Source organism: Brachycentrus maculatus, unplaced genomic scaffold (genome assembly GCF_059751285.1).
Source record: "Brachycentrus maculatus isolate JH-2025_06_01 unplaced genomic scaffold, ASM5975128v1 h1tg000003l, whole genome shotgun sequence".
NCBI classification, from domain to species: domain Eukaryota; kingdom Metazoa; phylum Arthropoda; class Insecta; order Trichoptera; family Brachycentridae; genus Brachycentrus; species Brachycentrus maculatus.
The window spans coordinates 560,720-581,236 of record NW_028280758.1 but is presented as its reverse complement, the minus strand read 5'-3'; the positions used below and the strand labels follow the sequence as shown (position 1 = coordinate 581,236).

General features: G+C 35.7%; 1 protein-coding gene across 3 annotated transcripts in view; it reads right to left on the bottom strand.

The window, feature by feature from the left end:
* gus (splA/ryanodine receptor domain and SOCS box containing gustavus) overlaps positions 1 to 20,517 on the bottom strand; it is a 229,319-nt gene that overhangs the window by 44,675 nt on the left and 164,127 nt on the right. The window contains exon 1 of one of the 3 annotated variants that reach the window (XM_088262560.1): positions 12,699 to 13,213. The exons of the other annotated variants lie outside the window; for them this stretch is intronic. Within the exon in view, the coding sequence (XP_088118686.1) occupies positions 12,699 to 13,114 (416 nt within the window). The 5' untranslated portion in view covers positions 13,115 to 13,213. Of the gene's footprint in view, positions 1 to 12,698; positions 13,214 to 20,517 lie in introns of those variants that run through there. 3 annotated transcript variants of the gene reach the window in all.

Below are 20,517 nucleotides of genomic sequence, written 5' to 3'. Positions count from 1 at the left end.
TCAAGTGGTAAAAAACGAAGTGTTTTCTTTAATCATTATAAGGAGATGCATGAATGTGAAAGAAGCGAAGAATGTTTGCAACACAGATGACACAGTGGTGTGGTATATTTTGCGCAAAAAATATTTGATATTTTTCCTGTTAAGATGTTAAACATATTTTCGCACAAAAGTATTAAATGACGTGTTTTTTTATTTAAAATAGGTTTTTGCAAATATTGAATGACATTAATATTATTCGTTACAACTTTTTTTCTATGCGTCACTTAATGTAAATAAATAACCTTTCATTTTGCATTCTGATGTCGTACATATTTAGTACAATCGGTAGTGTGCGTTTAGTCATTTCTGAATTGATAAATTTTACTTTTGTAATTAGAACGTTTGCTCTCTAAACTAAAATGTCGATAATTATTTTAAATATATTATTTATGCCATTACACAAGGATACATTAGGCTTTACACATGACATTTTAGAATCTGGAAAGTATTTTTATAAAAGTCCACGATGAAATTTGTCGGAGAAAGCTGTGTGGAAAAATAAAGCATAGAGAGAATGTAAATATTTATATTCAATATATTATTAACCTTTTGAACGCGTTAAGCAAAAAATAAAAAATTGATTTGAAAAATGTAAATTTTCCATAAAAAAAAAGTTTTCTATATAATTCCTTTTATTTGTTTACTTTAGTCTATGGCTTTTACAAGTCGTGGACCATAGTCGATTTACGCGTCCAAAGGGTTAATATTTAATATTATAAATGTTTTCAATATGTTATTTATGCTACTACACAAAGAAATTAGGCTTTACACAGGACATTTTAGAATTTGGAAAGCGTTCTTTTAAAAATCCACGACGAAATTTGCCGGAGAAAGCTGTGTGGAAAAACAAAGCAAAGAGTAATATTGTCGATTGTAAATATTGTCGATTCCCCTAAAGGCGAGTTCGGCGTGTGTACACTGCAGCTGAGTGCAAGCTGTGCGCGATGCATGATGCGCAGGGCCCAGAGCTCAGCTGGAGGAAGTGACTTGCTCCTCCGTGCATAATAAACACACAGGCGAACTATTCTCGATCCGCCGCGATATTTTAAACCCGACTTTATCACGACCCCGACTAAGGGAACCTTTGTATTATGGATGCGTTATATAAAATTGAAGCGCGCCGGAATGATGCGCGGTATATACTCGTACAGGCACGCCCCCGGCTGAGCCCATACAGAGAAGCATGAGGGCTATTTTTATTACGGTTCAATAACATCAAAGATAACCATATTTTAAACCCGACTTTATCACGACCCCGACTAAGGGAACCTTTGTATTATGGATGCGTTATATAAAATTGAAGCGCGCCGGAATGATGCGCGGTATATACTCGTACAGGCACGCCCCCGGCTGAGCCCATACAGAGAAGCATGAGGGCTATTTTTATTACGGTTCAATAACATCAAAGATAACCTCCGATTATAAAATGACTGTGGGGCGATAATGTGCGTAACTAGTCACATTTGTGAGAAGAAATGACTTTTATTTGGGAATTTTCACAGAACAGTGACATTAAGTCATATACGAGTATTACAAATTCCACATTTGTAAATTTGTGAAAATACCTGGAAGAGTGACGGGGGGAGGAAAGGGGGAAAGGAGAAAGATCAAAAAGTTGAAGTCAAAGACGAATTGTACGAAACGAGGAACACACCACGATATGGATGTCGACATACATTGTTAGTGATCTCAGCGCTGGCAATGTGGAGTTGAACATATCAAAATCCTCATATTCATCGCTTAGCAATTTTGATGAACGATAAATACAGGGTATGATAAACCTTATTTAGAGTTTGTTTTATTTGTGAGAAGCGCTAAGCATATACGTATACGTATTTCACAAAAAAAACATAAAAAATAGCCTGATCGTTACATGAAATTATTGTACCTTCTTTAATTAAAATATATAATAAAGAATATATAAAAATAAAATGGTGGCATGTAGTAAGACTATGCATGCGAGCACACAAGACTCGGTCAGAAAATTTAAACAATGTACATTTTATATATCGCTCACTCCTTTCAAGAACGTCATAAATCAAAAATCGCCAATTTTCAGTTGTGCATGTTTTCGGAATGCCCAAAAAATGTACTATATCCCAGCAAAAGAGGCATATTTTTAACTTAATATTTACCCGCTACAGGACAGAAAATGTTGTTTTTGAATTTTGAAGAAAAGGCATTGTTTAATTATTTTTTTAAATATACTAAATATTTTTCAAATGGAGAAAAAACCCTCAGGTTTTACCTAAAAAGATCTGTTGCACAGTAAAAAGTTCAATAAGTGGCTTGATATTTATTTTTAATATACTTATTGTGTTATATTTTAAAACTTTAAAAACGTTCTCCTGAAAAATCAAGTTTTTTGATTTATGACGTTCTTGAAAGGAGTGAGCGATATCTGCGAATACTGAAAATTGTTCATAATGGGAATGTTAAATTCAACATGCGTACTTCCGTAAATGACGCATTTGAAAATCACAAAACCGTGATATGGTTTCACGCATAAAAGATGCCAAAGTAAGCCAAGTTTGCGGTAAACGCACAACAGTGGAAGTCAGACGTCCGAGAATATTGCATACTTATTTATAAAGCACACAAAGCGCAAGGCAGAAAGCGGTCTGGCAACTCGCGGCCGCAGCTCACGCGGGCGCTGAAATCTCCTTTCGGACGTTTTGGAACATCCCGGTCCGCGACAGGTAAATAAACAAAGCGGCATACAATGTAGGACATTGGCAGCTCGTATGCGCATCGGCCATCTGTCCTTCTCGCGGAATGCTTTATCCGTCGAGTCAAGTTTTGAGTGTATTCCGTGACCGGGGCTTTAAGCGGTACACGAGAATTGTTGAAAACAATTTCATTTACAAGCGGGTAAAATATTTTTCCCCTAGATTATGGGACTTCTTTCAATGTCCTATGGACTATCGTAAAATGTAATAGTAAAACCTTTATCCTCACCCAATTCAATGGTGCATAGGGCACTGCTTCATATAAATGCAGTGTAATTGATCGTTTTTTTTATACATGAAGGAAAGGTGATCAGCCCTCCGCTTCAGGTACCAGACCAGGGTAATATTGAATAAATGTTACAGTGAAAAAAATCACTTATATTTATTTGACCCCCCCTGGGAATCGAACCCGGGACCTCCGAGCGTACTGACCATTACACTACGGAGGCGGATCGTAAAATATACGACACAAAAAAAAAATCCGACACCAGATCTGACCGCTTTCAAGCATTTAAAATACTTAATCACGCCAAGTTCTCCTAGTTCTCTCTCTATTACTATAAACACCTACATTCGCCTCATACATTTGTTTTAGTGTCCCGATCACTCATATGTTCCACATCCCCAAACCATGTCAACACATCTATGTTAATTTTATCGACAATGTTTATCTAAGCTTTGCATTCTTTCCTTATTTCACCATTCGAACATCTATCATCCATCGTTTTGCCGCAGATTCGTCTATTTGTAGATAATGTTTGAGTACATTGTATGTACGTTAACATTGTTTATAGCAATTCGCAAGTATATGTCGATACAGAATCATGAGAAAGCTGAATGGATGTAAAAATATTGATGGAATTTGTGGCCTCGGTAATTAATGTCCGTCTATTAAATGTCCGTCTTAAATTTTACGAATGTCCCGTAATCAAGGGTTAAAAAATAACACGCGCTGCAAGAAAACACATCGCTCACTCCTTTCAAGAACGTCATAAATCAAAAATCGTAAATTTTCAGTTGTGCATGTTTTCGGAATGCCCAGAAAATGTACTATATCCCAGCAAAAGAGGCATATTTTTAACATAATATTTACCCGCTACAGGGCAGAAAATGTTGTTTTTGCATTTTGAAGAAAATGTATCGTTTAATTATTTTTTTAAACATACTAAATATTTTTCAAATGGAGAAAAAACCGTCAGGTTTTACCTAAAAAGATCTGTTGCACAGTAAAAAGTTCAAAAAGTTGCTTGATATTTATTTTTAATACATTGTATTATATTTTTATACTTTAAAAACGTTCTCCTGACAAATTATATTTTTGATTTACGACGTTCTTGAAAGGAGTGAGCGATATTAAATAATAATAATAATAAATCCCTTACCGCACCCCAATGGTGCATAGGGCACTGCTTCATATAAACGCAGTGTTATCTCGATCGTTTTTTACACATGAAGGAAAGGTGATCAGCCCTCCACTTCAGGTACCAGTCCAGTGTAATATTGAATAATATTAGAGTGAAAAAATCACTAATATTTATTAAACCCTCCTGGGAATCGAACCCGGGACCTCCAGAACGGTAGCCGAGCATGCTGACCATTACACTACGGAGGCGGACAATATTAAATACCCGTCTTAAATTTTACGAATGTCCCGTAATTTAGGGTTAAACAAAACAACACGCGCTGCAAGAAAACACATGCATTTGCATCGCAAGTACCCAATGTTTTCGATCGAGACAGGTGTACGCGAGATAAGAATTTTCGTTAAGAGTGGTCAGAAACTTAGTACGCAGTTTGATTCACGCCAACCAACAGTGCAATGATAAATTTTAGAGGTGATATTCGGGCATTTTAATTATCATTAATTATACTTGTATGTATTTTGGCATGAGTGTGTTATATATACACTGGGAAAAAAAACTCGAAAGAGAATTTTTTGAAAACATAACATTGCAACGTTCAATGGAGTATCATTTAACCCCTTACATGGCTCACATAAAACGAGGTTCCACATAGTGCCAATATTATTATATTAACTAACTAACTAACCATTGCATCGATCACCATCACGAATATGACTTTTAAGAATATATATTGCAAAAATATTTTTATATTTGATTTTAACTTTTTACCTTTTAATAACTCTTTTCTTTTCAAAATCATACATTTATTTCCAAGATAAACGGCGTTTTAAGGCAAAAAGTTCATTACGTCAAATTTTACCTGGGTTTAAAGAAAATTAAGTTGCGATTTATCGTATATTGGGCCTTAATATTATCGACATGCATATTTATCTTATCCTTGCAGTCTTTCTTTATTTCACCATTCGTAAATATTATTTACATGAATTCGAGCGCATATGTTGAAAGAGAATCACATTCAGAAGCGGAAATCATATGGATGTAAACATTGAAATTTTTACAACATTTTGATTGTGTCCAAACACTTGTTCACATTTGAATAGTGTGGTTGTGTGGTGGTTGTCAATTATCGGTAGAATTGGTGAATTTTTAATTCAAGTTTTACATTTATTTCAAACGATTAATAATGATGATGCATGCATCGAAACACGTGCCACAATAGATTTTAAGAAACAGCGGCATTTAATAAGTAAAATTTAAATTAAAAATGGATAGATTTTACCCCAGAGTGACTGTCGAATGAAATAATGAAAGAATCGGTGAATGTTGCACGTGTGTAAAATGATCACTTAACCAGCCTGTGACAGGTCATGAGCCCTGTAAATACCCAGAATTTGATTATTCTTCTTAATCTATGTTGTGTCGGGTTGTAGTCCCGTGGCTAGAGTCAAGGACTCTTAAGTCAGAGTTTCTCGGTTCGCTCACAGTACCACAACTCACTCTACCACAATTTGATGCCTTTTTCTAATAATGAGCCGCTCAGGCTCACAGAAATAGTACTACTACTACTACTACTACCATCACGCCGTTTCCCCCTAGGGTAGGCAGAGAGGATGGAACGCCACACTCTTCTATCCTGACATACACTCCTTGCCTCCTTTAAATCCATACATCTAGTCATACATGCCCTCCGATTACGCAGACTTTTGACACCGCCAGATTTTAGGTTCTGATTGATCTGATCGTGCCGAGTCTTTTTCGGTCGTCCTCGTTCTGTTTTCCCTCTCACATTCGCCACATATACAGAAATAGTATGAAATTGAAATATTCGTATATTTCTTTCTTTAAAAAAAAAAAATCAAAAATTTATTGAAATTTTTGTTTGAAACCTCTTCGAAGGGTCATGAAGGGTTTATAAAAATGTTGCTTCGCATCTCGTGTACCAGAAAACCTTCACGTGAATATCTCCTCGCCGTCGATGGGTCGACACCGACCAAGAGGCCGAAAGAAACAAGATTCCCATACGTGTGTACGGTCGGTGGCCAGAAAAAGGGACAAGAGGAAAGAAGCGGCCAGGAATCCGGTTTGTCCGGAGCGGGGGGCCTTGAACCCGCCAGACGGCGCGAGGCGCAGCTCCCCGCGCCGGCCACTGCTGTTTAGTTCAGTGGGTAAAGTCCCCGCACTGCACTGGCCCGCGAGGAGACTGAGAACGGGATGTGTGCATCGCATACTGATACTGCACAATGCTCCCCCATACGTGCGTATGCTATGGTACATGCGTCGCTCCGATTCAATCAATTCATCCATACATGTGTACGTCATAGCTCCAATTAAAATTTAATCGAAAATACATATGTAAATCGGTAGTGTAAAGGCAAAGGGGTATATCTGTCTCAGACCAAATTTAACAGGATAACAAAAACAAACTTGTGAAATTAAATAACTAGTTTGTTTTATGTATTTTTATATGTACATATCTTGATAAAACAAAATAAGTATTGCAACTACAGCTATATTCTTTTGTCAGATTATGGAATACACTATTTTGGACATTTTGTGGAACAAACTTAGAAAATGAAAAATTTGACAGATATCCCTTTGCCATTACACTACCGAAATATAAAAAGAAATATCTATCTATCTCACTTTAAGGCCCAATATACGAGTTTATTTTCTTTAAACCCGGGTAATATTTACATTTTTTGTCCGCCTCGGTAGTGTAATGGTCAGCACGCTCGGCATCCGTGTTAGAGGTCCCGAGTTCGATTCCCAGAGGGGAAGAGGTGACATAAATATAAGTGATTTTTCACTCCAATATTTATTAAATATTACCAAGCACTGGTGCCCGAAGCGGAGGTCTGATCACCTTTTCTTTATGTGTTAACGATTAAGATAACACTGCGTTTATATGATGCAGTGCCCTATGCACCATCAAAGGCGGATAAAGGCTTAAGAAATAAAAAAAACTGACTATCACAATTTAAGGCCCAATATACGATAAATTGCAACACATTTTCTTAAACCAAGGTAATATAAAACGCAATTGAATATTTTGCAACACCGTTTTTGTATTGAATAAATCAGTTTTTCTTCGAAATTAATAAATGGTTTTGAAAAGAAAAGAGGAAAGGTAAGGAGATATTAAGGTTTTTTTAAATTTTTTTTTTCAAATCCAATACATATTCTAAAAAAATTGTGCTCGGAAACACGTCTGACCCCTATTGCGGCCGGTCGCGTTCCGAATTAGAACGTTCAAGATCCCGGCCTTAAGAGCAAATCAGCTGTTTTAATTTTTATTATTCCAGTATAGAGAAGACGACATCATCCGACACAAAGCAACTTGCTCATTTAACCTTCGCACAGATGACCTGTTGAGGTGTTTCGCTCAGCGAGCAAAACAAGCCATTGTGAAGGAAAGGATCGGATGAAAATTAAAAGCCATGGGGTGAGCGGTGCGCAGGTGGCTGACCCAAATCGGCAGCTGGGCACCAAGCAGCCATGGGAAAGGGCGCACGGCCATTTCGGCTCTATCGTCCTCACGGCGAAACGTGGCAGTTGGGTGTCGAGGGACAAAGGGATCACAAATACATGGTGGAGAATGGTGGCCGGGCATGGGGCCAGGTGCGCGCGGAATACGACTCTATAGCCGCGCAACGTGAGAATCTTGTTTAAAGAAATCTGTTAAAATTGGAAATGAGACAGAAAGACATTATTTTGTTTTTTTTTAATCGATATTTATCAGCGTCATGATAATAATCTTGTTCAAAGAATTCTGTTAAACTTGGAAATGACACAAAAGACATTTTTTTATTATTTATTTTTTATTGATCATTATTTGGTACCGTCATAACAATTATCTTGTTATAAGAATTCTGTTAAAATCGGAAATTAAATAAAAAAAAAAACAAATAAAAAAAAAATTATCGATCATTATCATCATCATATCACAAATTACGTCTTTATAAGCGCTCTTGAGGTAGTATTTTACGAAAATGGCGCTATATAAATTATCCAAAATTATTCAAACGACATTTTTGAAATCTCAACATAGATTAAAAAGATTATGGGGAAATCTAAGTATTTACAGAGTTTATGATAGGCTGGTTAAAGTGAACACTTTACACAAGTGCGACATTCACCGAAAGAGAGATAAGTTGAAAGAGAAATTAAGCCATTTTACATATGACATCTCAACATAGACGAGAAAGAATATAAAAGTCTGGGTATTTACAGGGCTTACGACTTGTCATAGGATGGATAAATGATCACTTTACACACGTGCAACAATCACTTTTCTTCACATGATTGACAACGTTTTTTTTGGAACTCCTCCATATATCATTAGTCTCATGAAACTGTACATATGAGTTCACCTAGAGCCATCTATGGTTGGATTGGGGAAAGTTTTACTTAGCAGCGACCCTTTTATTTGGATGTATGCAAGATCCAAAATGTAAAAATAACTCATAAGTGGATAAACCCATATTTGAGAACACACTCAAAATGTAGTGAACTATTCATATGACACCAAATAATTAAACCTATTTTCAGTGAAACAAAAAAAAAGTTCTGATATTTATTGCGATATTCAATATATTTTATTAATTATTTAAAATAATTCATTCAAAATTAATGGACTTCGCAATTCCGACCAGTCGTTTGTATGAGTCGAGAGTAGTTGAGTTAAATAGCTTCAGCCAATCAACTGGCGACCGATAGCCAGTGTCTGAGTCGTATGGACACTACTACTTTAGCTCTCAATGGATAAATATCACGATATGTGATTATTGGCTAATAAATTAATATGAAAAATCACAATACTATCGATAACAATCTTATTGAAATCTGTAGAGGACTAAGGGAGATATGAAGGTTTAAACTTTAGATATTTTGAAAAAACGAAAAACGTGCGTTCGCATACGTCATCAAATTTCCGTCATCGAACGTTTTATGACGTCATATTGTTTATTGTCTATGCTTTATAGAGCTGTAATAGTAGTAGCGTGGATTGTTTGTTTACCACTACACTACCATTTGTGTTATACAAATATGGGGGAGAGGGAGGGGTGGAGGGTGGACCATAGACATCAACAAATAGAGTTGCCAATAATTTAGCGATTACACCAACATTAAAATAACATCGTTTCTGTGACGTCATTTATTACCAACTTACGAAAATAACGTTTTTTCGAAGGCGAATTTTCCAAAAGAAAATGATGAATGAAAATATTAATTATATCGGCTGTTAAAAACACAAAGCGAGTCTAATACAATAATTTATAGGTTGAGTATGTTAAATTAGATATTCCTCCCGTCTGACAAAGATCCATTCTACTTCCAATAGGTTGCAGAAAAAACTTACCTTAGCGTCATAATAGTGTGGAATATTCGATACACCGATTTTTTTATTAGCATGACGTCAATATGAGCGATGAAAATAATTGGAAAAATATGTAATGAATTCATAATCAATTTTTTTTATTTTTAAAACAGTACAATTCCTCGATGTTGAACAATATTGAAGGACATAATTGTGTAAAAATTAACTAAATGTTAATTTATCAGATTGGCATTGGAAATAGTGAAATGGACAGTATTTGAGACAAAGAAATACGTGTTAAATACAAAATATTTATAAAATTATGTATTCTTAATTTATAATAGTGAATTTGAATAATTTATTTAGTGCGATTTTCGTAAAATGCTACCTCAAAGACGCCCTATGGCGATTTAATTGGGGAAAAGTAGACAGTGGAAATGATTTAGCAAACAAACGCGTTTTTGTTTTTTTTTCTAAAAATCATCTTACTCTCACTATTTTTTAACAAGAGCATTCCATGCCATCGGCTCTGCAATAGCAGAGGCACGCTCGCCAAATTCAGTGCGCTGGTTGCGAGCTGGTAAAATCACTTTACCTTATAGCAGTTGTAGCCGATAGAAGCGTGAGACACGTCTATCAACCAATTCGTCCGGAATACACAGCTCTTCTAGATACTCTTGAGTTCAATTCAATTTCAATTCAATTCAATTTATTCAATAAAAAAATAATATATACATAACAAAAATATTCAAGGCGTATATATTAAAAGTAAAAGTAAGCAAGAAGACTTAAAGGTGTAGAAGAATCCCGCTTCGGAAAACTCCTTCGGACACATGGAACAGATCAATATTCAATGTGATATTGTTCAACATAGCGGTAGCTCTTCCTACAGGCATAACCATCGGCAGGTTGGTCCTGTGTATAGAAATGTGAAACAATCTATGCCAAAGCTGTCTTAGGTAACTATCGGGAACATACAGACCAATGCTCCGGATAATTTCAGGATTATCGATCATACCGCGCAACAATCGATAAAAATGCGTAATTAAATACACATTCCTTCTAGTCTCTAAACTATTGTAGCCAAGCATACCCTGGAGAAACTGAGTTATATGTTTTCACTCTACAGATGATATATCAACGTTATATGTGTCTCAAATTAAGAATAAAACTTTTCGTTTACAGTGTATTATACTAAATAACAGGACTATTCATTCTTTGCGCAGTTCATATTATACAGACGATGCATTAACCGTTCGTCAGACAGACTTCGGGGTAATAAATAGCCGAGTTTTTGTGAATAACGGAACCCCAGTCTGAAGCAGTGTTGCCAAGGCACAGAGCAGGTCTGGTGGCTCGGGCATGGGAACCGAGGGGAACGGGCTCTACCTTCCGTCCTAATGGTTTCAACACACCTTTTGTAATCAAAAACTTTTAGAAAGTATAGTTCACAAAAAAAAAAACTGGCGTTACGTACTCACGGCTACCAAATAAGATTTTGAACATTTGTATTTGATTCGAGACATTCGTTCGTTGCACAAATTTTTATAGTAATACGAATGTGGAAGTCCTCGCCAAAACGTTACATTTCAATTATAAATGATTTTAAGTAATCAGGAATTTTTGGTAGTTTTGTAAGAAAGGGTTCCACAATTCAGTATCACTTGCAGAAATGAATTGAAATGAATGACGCCTTTTGAAATAAAATATAAAAAAAAGATATTTGAAGCAGTGATTTTCCATTTTACAACTTTCAAAAAAACTTTTTTTGAAAAAAGTCTTAATTTGTCTTGAGGAAAAAGCTGTCTGCTCAGAAATTGGTCAAGATTATATTCAAATAATACGATATATGTGGAGATCCTCTACAATTTACTAACACGTTACATTTCAATTATAGATGATTTTAAGTAATCAGTAATTCTAGCTTGTAAAATTGTTACGTTTTGGTGTGATTTAATGATTTCATATTGATTTAACACAGTATTGGTTACGTTTTGTCGCAACTTTAATTATGATTTCGATAGAATACAGTAAACATAACAGATTTGGATTTAAAGGATTTTTTGCGCAATGTTGGAAATGTAACTTTTCGGTGAGGACCTCCAGAAATGCGAAAAAGTTGTTTAACAGTCTCCTTATCATTCAACATTTACTTTGTGTAATAAATACCACGGTATAGTTATGAGATTAATATTAAGTGAATAAGTTGACACTCTCCTTATCATTCATCGCTTACTTTGTGTAATACTATGGTATTGCACAAAGTGAACGATGAATGATAAGGATAGTGTTATTATTAGCATACTACAAAGTTTACAATGCTTTTTATTGTATATGATTAGACAATAGATATTTTTGTTAAATGTTATCATTTTCTAACCCTTATCCATACCCAATCGTGTATAGGGCACTGCTTTATATAAACAGTGTTATCTTAAACGTTAACACATGAAGGGAAGGTGATTACTCCTGCGCATCAGGGACCAGTCCAGGGTAATATCAAGTAAATATTAGAGTGAAAAAATCACTTGTATTTATTTGTTATATTACCATACTACAAAGTTAATAATGCTTTTTTATGTACAAAATAAGTTATTTAACGTCCAGTGTAGAGTGAAACGAGTAGAAAAATGTTGACAATAACATTCTTCTTTGTATAGAATAAAATTGAACAATACACATTTTTGTCAAATGTTACCATCATTCAGACACGATGATCCGATGGCATTAAAAAAGGGTCGGGGCTGAACTGGAGAGAGTCGCGTCCAACAGACAACTGTGGAAGTCCAAGAGGGAGGCCTTTGTTCAATACTGGACACAAGAAGAAGGCTGAAGTAAGTAGTAAGTGAGTATCGTCATCCGATATTGGTCATACTAAAACTCGAGACAAAGAACATTCGGAGAAGTCCAATAAAACTTTAAAGAATGGCTTTTTCAGTTACGACATTCCTGGGAAGAAGATAAGACAGCTGTAGGGCGCTTGTGCACTACACGTTATTTTACTGTCCGGTCCGGCATGAAAAAACTGATGATTGGATTGTGCACTTTTCCGTCTTTCTCCGGATCGGTACGCGTGACTCGATCACGCTAAACTGTCAAAAAAAGGCAGTAAAAAAATCCGCGTAGTGCACAAGCGCCCATAGGCTGTCGGGTATGTTAAAGTTTGACATTTTTTGTCGTGTGATGTTTACATTGGCGTGTGTGTCGACGCGAGATAAGGCGGATGGAGCGTCGAGTGACGAGACGTACCTGGTCTCCATGGCGACGGGGAAGAGCGCTCGCGGCGATTCGGTGGCGGTGGCGGTGGCTGAGGACACGGCCCTCCAGTACAAGACATACGGATACTCGCCGAGGAGCACTGCGGCGCCGAGCCGGCTGTCCCAGCGGCCGAGCCTCTGTCCCTCGTAACTGGCTATGTACCCGAAACTACCGGCCACTCGGCGGTCCGCACAACCCCTCACCGAATTATTTGCACTGACCCGTCCATTCTGCTGCGATCCGGATCCAACGCGACAACCGTTCACGAGGGCACTGAAATTCGCGTCGATCCGGCGCGTCCTGTTCGATATCCCGGCACTTTTTTGAACGGCACCGCTGTATAACACGCTAGGCAACCATACTAGGTTCAGTTCTGACGTTGATATCATAGCTAAAGGCTTAAACATAGACTAACCTTGGAAGGCCAAAACACCGCGAGCTCGGGCGGGCTCTGGCCCGCGATTGGCCGAATGCGCCTCGCTTCCGACGCTCTAACCAATGACAGAGAACGTTGCGCGGAACGAGCGCTGCGCATGCTCCCGAACGCAGTGGCGCCCTCCGACATTCTCATTCAATCGTATCTTTCGGCTCCTCGTGACTTTGTTCGATAGCGAGCGTGGTATTAAGTCGATGCAAATCATGGGCGGGTAAAAATATCTTTTTATTTTAACTTCGATAATATTACTACGAAGTATGCAACAAAAATGCGTTGACTTATCTGTGCTCGCGTGATTCACAATGAGTAATAGTTATATATCGCTAAAAAAAATATATGCAAAATTCCACGAATCCTTCACAGGTCAATTCTAAAGAATATATTTAAAAATAAACCTCGTTTCTCGTTTTTTTTATTCTATTCCATTCGTACTTACGTAGTTAAAAAAAGTTTTAAAGCATAATTCAACACATTTAAAGTCGAATTTCTATGATACGAGTAGGTCAGTATTAAACAAAGTAATCTTAGTGCCTATATAAAAAAAAGTTTCTCGACAAGTTTATTTTAGGAAGGCAAAAATTGAAAGAATATCATATTTTTGTGTGAAAAATGGCGAGAGTGACATCCTCACTCATTGAATACATCAATATGTCAAAGTTAACGATAATTTCTTTAATATAAATGCTTAATTCACTTAACTTCAACATCCAGCCACTTATTCAGTGACTCATTACATCGCGGTTTAATTTTTCTAAAGGTGTTAAACAGGGATGTGTAATGTCGCAGTAGCCGTTGATGTGTACATGGATAATTGATTCTAGCCTATAATAAAGAAGACCTGCGGGCATTGGTGACAAAGGTGTAAGATATGTGGAAGGAGAGTGATTTGATGATGAATGTTGACAATTCTAAAATTATAGTCCTTGTAAGAGATGTATGCAAGTCTGGATGTTAAATATTGGTAAATAGTAAAAATGGAACAGGTAGAATACCTGTCAAACAAACAACTTGTTTTCTAGGGATAGAAAGATTGATAAGGATAAAGAAAGGAGAGTGAGTACGGGGAACAGAGTGATAGCGCATTGACGTTAGTTGAGGCAAACAAATGCCTAACAATGGAATCAAAACTAACAAAGCACAAGGAAGCCCAGTTATTAATCTTTATGCATGGGAGTGAAGCATGGAGTTGGCAAAGGAAGGACGAAAGTAGACTGAATGCAACTTGCGGCAAAACGTTGCATGATAGATGTTCATGGTGTAGATTTCTATTCTCTCGTAAAGTGAAGCGAAGTGAAGTGGCGTAAAGGTAAGTTAGTTTAACATCGATGAGGTATGTGTCATCACGCAGTTGAAATTTTGCAAACACGAGCAAATTCGCGATTATTATTGAAAAAAATCAAATTTCGACATTTTGGAACATTTAAAAAAATAAATAAACTTTTTACATTGTATATTGTAACAGTCTCATTTTTTAATATAAAAAGAAATACTTGTGGTCTCATGATATTTATAAATACTTCAAATGAAAATTATGTTCGGGTAGGCCCGCGGCTTGTGAATACATACATATGTATTATAAAATACATTACACATTGTTGTGTAGACAGCTAAATAAGTTTTCCACTTCTATTCTCAATAAAATTCCCAATACTTTATTATTATCATCAATACTTTATTTACCATTAACTAAAAATGTATATTTCTCTTTTACCATTTTTAGTATTTAGTGAACTTGAATCGAATACAATATTATACATATTTCAGAATTGATTTTATTTTTATGTTCTAAAAATATTTTCTCTTGGTAATAAAAGAAAAGTAAAGTATTACCAAAACGAAATGCCGCTCAGAGTGTTAACTTTTGTAAAAGTTTAAAGGAATCCGGCCAAGTGATATCAAACTTTTTTGTTTAGCCGAATAAGGGGTACATTCGCGTGAAAGCTTCGAGTTTTGGGGGTGTCGTATTGATCGGGCGGGGAGGCGGGGCGGGGGGGGGGGGGCGAGTGGCGGATCTAGATAATGTGAAAACGAATAACGATAGCAGAAATCTTGCAGCATCCTCTTTTAATTACCTCGTTTATTTTAGTCTAACGATCATCATCATTAGAAGAATTCTACCCTACGAACAACTAAATTACGAACCCATTCGCGTAACTCCATTAGGCTCACTCCAAACGACACGCGAGATCCCAAGTAAAACTGAATATTTTTTTATACGTAAAACTTTTATTTATCTTAAATGAGAGATTACGCTAAGTAGAGAGTCTTCATTTCGAGTCTGCGTTATAAAATGACGTCACGATAAAATCATAACAATTCCCCTTTTTACTTTGCGTACGCAATACGCGTGACAAACTGTATTTCTCGATGTGATATTATGTAGTCTCATTTTACTTTTTCATTGCTCGTGACTGTTGTATCCGCGCGAATCAACGTCTCATTCGGATATTAAATTCGCAGACAGAAAAAAGCGGCAAAAAATACGTCGAGTGAAAATAAACTAAACTAATGCCTCGTTCCCGTTGGCTCGGGGGCTTCGGTGCTGGGAGTTGTGAAATTGTATATGAGAAGAGGTTCCCCTTAGGAATTTCCCGACGCGCTGTTGCCGCGAATTTTCCTACTAGTGGTTTTGCGGGGCTAAACCGCCCCCCATTCAGTAGGAATCGGGAGGGTTGGCGGCGCGGAGGGACTGAGGAATACGGAGGGTCTGAATCCATTGTAGACGTTGCCAAATCTAACGGTAAATCGTATATTTATACAATAAAATATTGTTTAATTGAAAAAAATGCTGAATGAATACTGCCGGGAGTGTTCGGTTCAAAAGAAGCCCCTTTTCATACGGAAAAAATACTACAAACGTTGAAATTGTACAAAAAAAACATATGTTTTTTTACAAATTTAGTTTATTTTATTATAAAGACGAGTTTCGGAAGTTATGCTTCCATCTTAATGTCTAAATATAAACTATAATACAAGTATGATATGTTTTTATTTAGACCTGAAGATGGAAGCATAGCTTCCGAAACAAGTCGTTATAATAAAATAAACTCAAGTGGTAAAAAACGAGTGTTTTTTTTACAATTCAATGTCTTACCACAAAGTGAATGCCGAAACAGTTAATAAAAAAAACTACAAATGATTTTTTCATACAATTCAATATTTTTCTCAGAATTAATTTGTGCAAAATAAGAAAAATAACGGTTTATAAGCATGCATGAGTTAATGGTGTAATCATTATAACAGTTACGAATGTGGCTTTTACAGGCGTTCAAGAAACGCCACAGAAATGGCAAAATAAAAACGTAATATTAATTCCTTAAAAAAAATAGATGATTTAGACAACTTTAAGGGATGAAGTATGCAATTAAAATTGTACGCATATGAGTTACAAACGTAAAAATGCCAAAAAAATACCATTAATTAATCAATAATAATGTCTACATATGCATAAAATGTTTGTAATACACGAGTGTATGAATAGAACTTTTATTTAATTTCTGACAAAGCGAAATTCGGTGAAAAAATAAATAAATGAAAATTGAATCTAAATATGAAACGTAACATACGGTCGTTTTGTGATAAACTTACTATTTATATTTATTTGGATAAAAGCCCTTTTAAATATCAGCCAAAAGGATAATGACCTTTATACAGAATGCAATTTAGATTGATGTTATAGTGAACGCAGTAGAGTGCATGTTTTACCCCTAGCTGTTTAATTCATGCTTTAATGTACCCCTGTAAATGCAGCGTTATCAGCCTTCACAGGCTTCCCAACTCGGCAGTTCGAATTTACTAATGAGAAATAACAAAAACATACACTAAGTTTTAACACCAAAAAACGACTATATTTATGTTTTGATTATATATATATATATATATTATAAAGTGTAACCGAAATTTTAAAAATTTTGCTTGATATCTACGAATTTAATATTTATAATTTAATTTTTTTTATAAACAAAAAAGTAAGTAATATTAATAAACTCGTATAACCACTAATATTTTATTAATATGTAAATGCGTAAAATGTTAAAAATAATTATAAAACGTAGTAATATCTATTCTTCAAAATCGTATGCTCTCCGTTCCCTTCTCTGCCTTCTTTTTTTTGTTTCTTTACTTATGATTTTTTACTTTTAATAAATAAGAGAACAAAAATTAATAACGTTCAATAAATACACAATGGACCCCTAGTATCAACCCTAATGTATGGAAGTGAAGCATGGAGTTGGCAATAGAATAATAATAGTAGACTAAATGCAGCCGAATTGCGATATTTGTGTCGAATGAGCGACAAAGCGATGGATGAATGGTGAAATGAGGAAAGAATGACAGGCTAAGATAAGCATCATCGGTGAAATTAAGAAAGGTGTGTTGAGGTTTAGATACATCGAAGGAATGAGCGAGGAAAGAACGGCAAAACAATTTTATAAAGCGAATTGTAGTTGGAAATAAGAGCAGAGGAAGACCGAAGATAAAATGGCATAATCAAGTAGGTCTAAAAATTGAAAGTTGTCAGGTTAGGAGTCGGAATAATGGACGGGTATGTATAAGGAAATACATGAATGTGGAAGAATCGAGTGGTGTGACGTTCCATTCACTTTGCATATCCCTGCGAGCAAGTGGCATGAGAATTAGATACTCAGTTTAATCAACAAGTGTTAGATTCGACTTTTTGTCATCACTTAAAATCGTTAAGGACAAAATAGAAAATGTGTAATAAACAACAATATAGGAGAAAGTATTTATATAGTACATACTCGTAAGAGAAACCTAGGGAAAAGTTGATCTAAAATTTTGACATTTTTGAAAATATGTAGGGTGCTCTTGTGATATATGACGCATACGTTCGAGGACTCGTTGAATATTCGTAGAAAGCCCATGGAAGCATCCACGCCCACATCTCTTAAGGTAAACACGAGAGGGTAGGGAAATATAGTAAATACTCCCGATTTTCCGGGATGGGTGTATAAAACCTATCCTATCTATCTAAACCTATCCCGTATAATCGATTTTCCGGTTGATCCGAAAACACGTTTTTTTTACTAACTCTACCATTACGATGTTTCCGATGTACCCGCAGGGGTAGGGAGAGAGGATAGAACGCCACACTCTTCTGTTCTGTCGCTTCCTTCACATCCATACATCTACTCATATATGCCCTCCGATTGCGCAGACTTTTGACACCACCAGATTTTAGGTTCTGATTAATCTGATCGTGCCAAGTCTTTTTCGACCGTCCTCGTACTGTTCTCTTATAAATAACGCATATAATTTAACCCTTAATAACTTATCATTCGTCTGGCGGACTACGCAATTAAAAACGTAAAAATTCAAAAGTGTTTATTAAAAATAGGAACCGGTCACATAGCACATAAGTTTGGTTTATTAGGAATGACTGTAAGAGACATTTAACAATATATCACTATTCCGCACATCTACTACATATGTCAATATTGTGCGATCCACAAATGGCATTGTATCTACAAATATAGTTTAGTTATTTAGGGTTTAACCCGTAAACTTCCGAAACGAATTGTAACAATATAATACTCAAATGGTAAAAAAAGTGTTTTATTTATAATTTAACATGACATTTAATGAGATAAGCTTATTCTATCACTGCGGGCAACAAATGTGTTCGGCCCCTAACACGCGTTTCGACATTACTGTGAAACATTTTTGTTTCTATAAAATGATTTTTCAATATCCCGGATAATCCGCTTACCGGATAAACCCGTCCCCGGAAAATCGGGAGTGCGACGTTTGGCTGGAGCGCCAAAGTTTGCCGAAATGTACCCTCGTCATCGCGCCACTTTGTAGAATTCCTCAAAGTCCGTCCCCATAACTCCGCGTTATAAAATTTCAGACTGAGCAATGGAAACTTCCGCGCGGGAACGCCGACCGTATGCAAATTAAAATGGGGAAAATAATTTATGACCGTGCCGTATGAAAAAAAATATGTCACGAATAATTTGTTCCCTAATACTTGCTCACTTTCATTAAACTGTAAAATCGATATGTTCCTCCGCTGAACGTTTCCGTTGTGAATGAAACAAATTAAGGGTGTTTTTTGTTGTCGCTATATTACAAGCGGTCCTCGACTTTCGTATGTTGATTGGCCACTGAAATGAGTGCGGAAATACAGCGAAATAAATCAATATTAATTGATACATATCACAAATGTAAATATGCACAATATCACATATGAAAATATGCACAATATCACATATCACATATCGCTCACTCCTTTCAAGAACGTCATAAATAAAAAAACTTGATTTTTCAGGAGAACGCATTTAAAGTTTAAAAATATAATACAATGTATTAAAAATAAATATCAAGCCACTTATTGAACTTTTTATTGTGCAACACATCTTTTTAGGTAAAACTTGAAGGTTTTTTCTCCATTTGAAAAATATTGAGTATGTTTAAAAAAGATAATTAAACAATACCTTTTCTTCAAAATGCAAAAACAACACTTTCTGCCCTGCAGCGGGTAAATATTAAGTTAAAAATATGCCTTTTTTGCTGGGATATAGTACATTTTCTGGACATTCCGAAAACATGCACAACTGAAAATTGACGATTTTTGATTTATGACGTTCTTGAAAGGAGTGAGCGATATGTAAATAGGTTTTTTTTGCATTTATGGACTAAGTAGACTCTACTTAGTCCAAAAATGCAAAAAAAACCTACTACCAAAAAATGTCCCTTACTGTGTTTTAAATTTGGACAGCCCATATGTAGCTGGTGTTTTTTTTTTAATATTGTGCATATTGTGCAACAATAAAAAATGGAATAACATTATATGAGGACGAAACTTTATTTTCAACTAACTATACCCCGGCCACTCGTTGCTTGTGTCTCAGTCTGGTAAAACGAAAAAGAAAGAAAATAGAATCTATGAAAAAAAATGCATTTAAAAATGGTAAGCAATAGCAGCTGTCAAGAAGCACGATATCTGCCATGAGCAATGTTCAATATTGCGTGTGTTACTGTTACGTTTAACAGATGGCACTGCCATTACTGTAACAATATGATTTTTAAAAAAATTGACTGTCATCTGTTACAATTTTATTTGTAAACATAAAATTTAATGTAATGCAACGTTTTGTCGAAATTTGAAACCGATCGAATGATTTTAGTGTTTTTAAGATTTTGAACAAACGACGATTTATATTCTGATATAGCAATCAAAGTGACGTCTTTTAGGATTTGAAAGATATGGGGTTATTGCAGAAACAACGACTACATTAAAAATATATGATAAAATAAAACATTATTGCAGCATTTATTATGATTACGAGTACAGCATGTCGTGTATTTGATTACTACACACTAAAACTAAACCCAATATATGTAATGTTG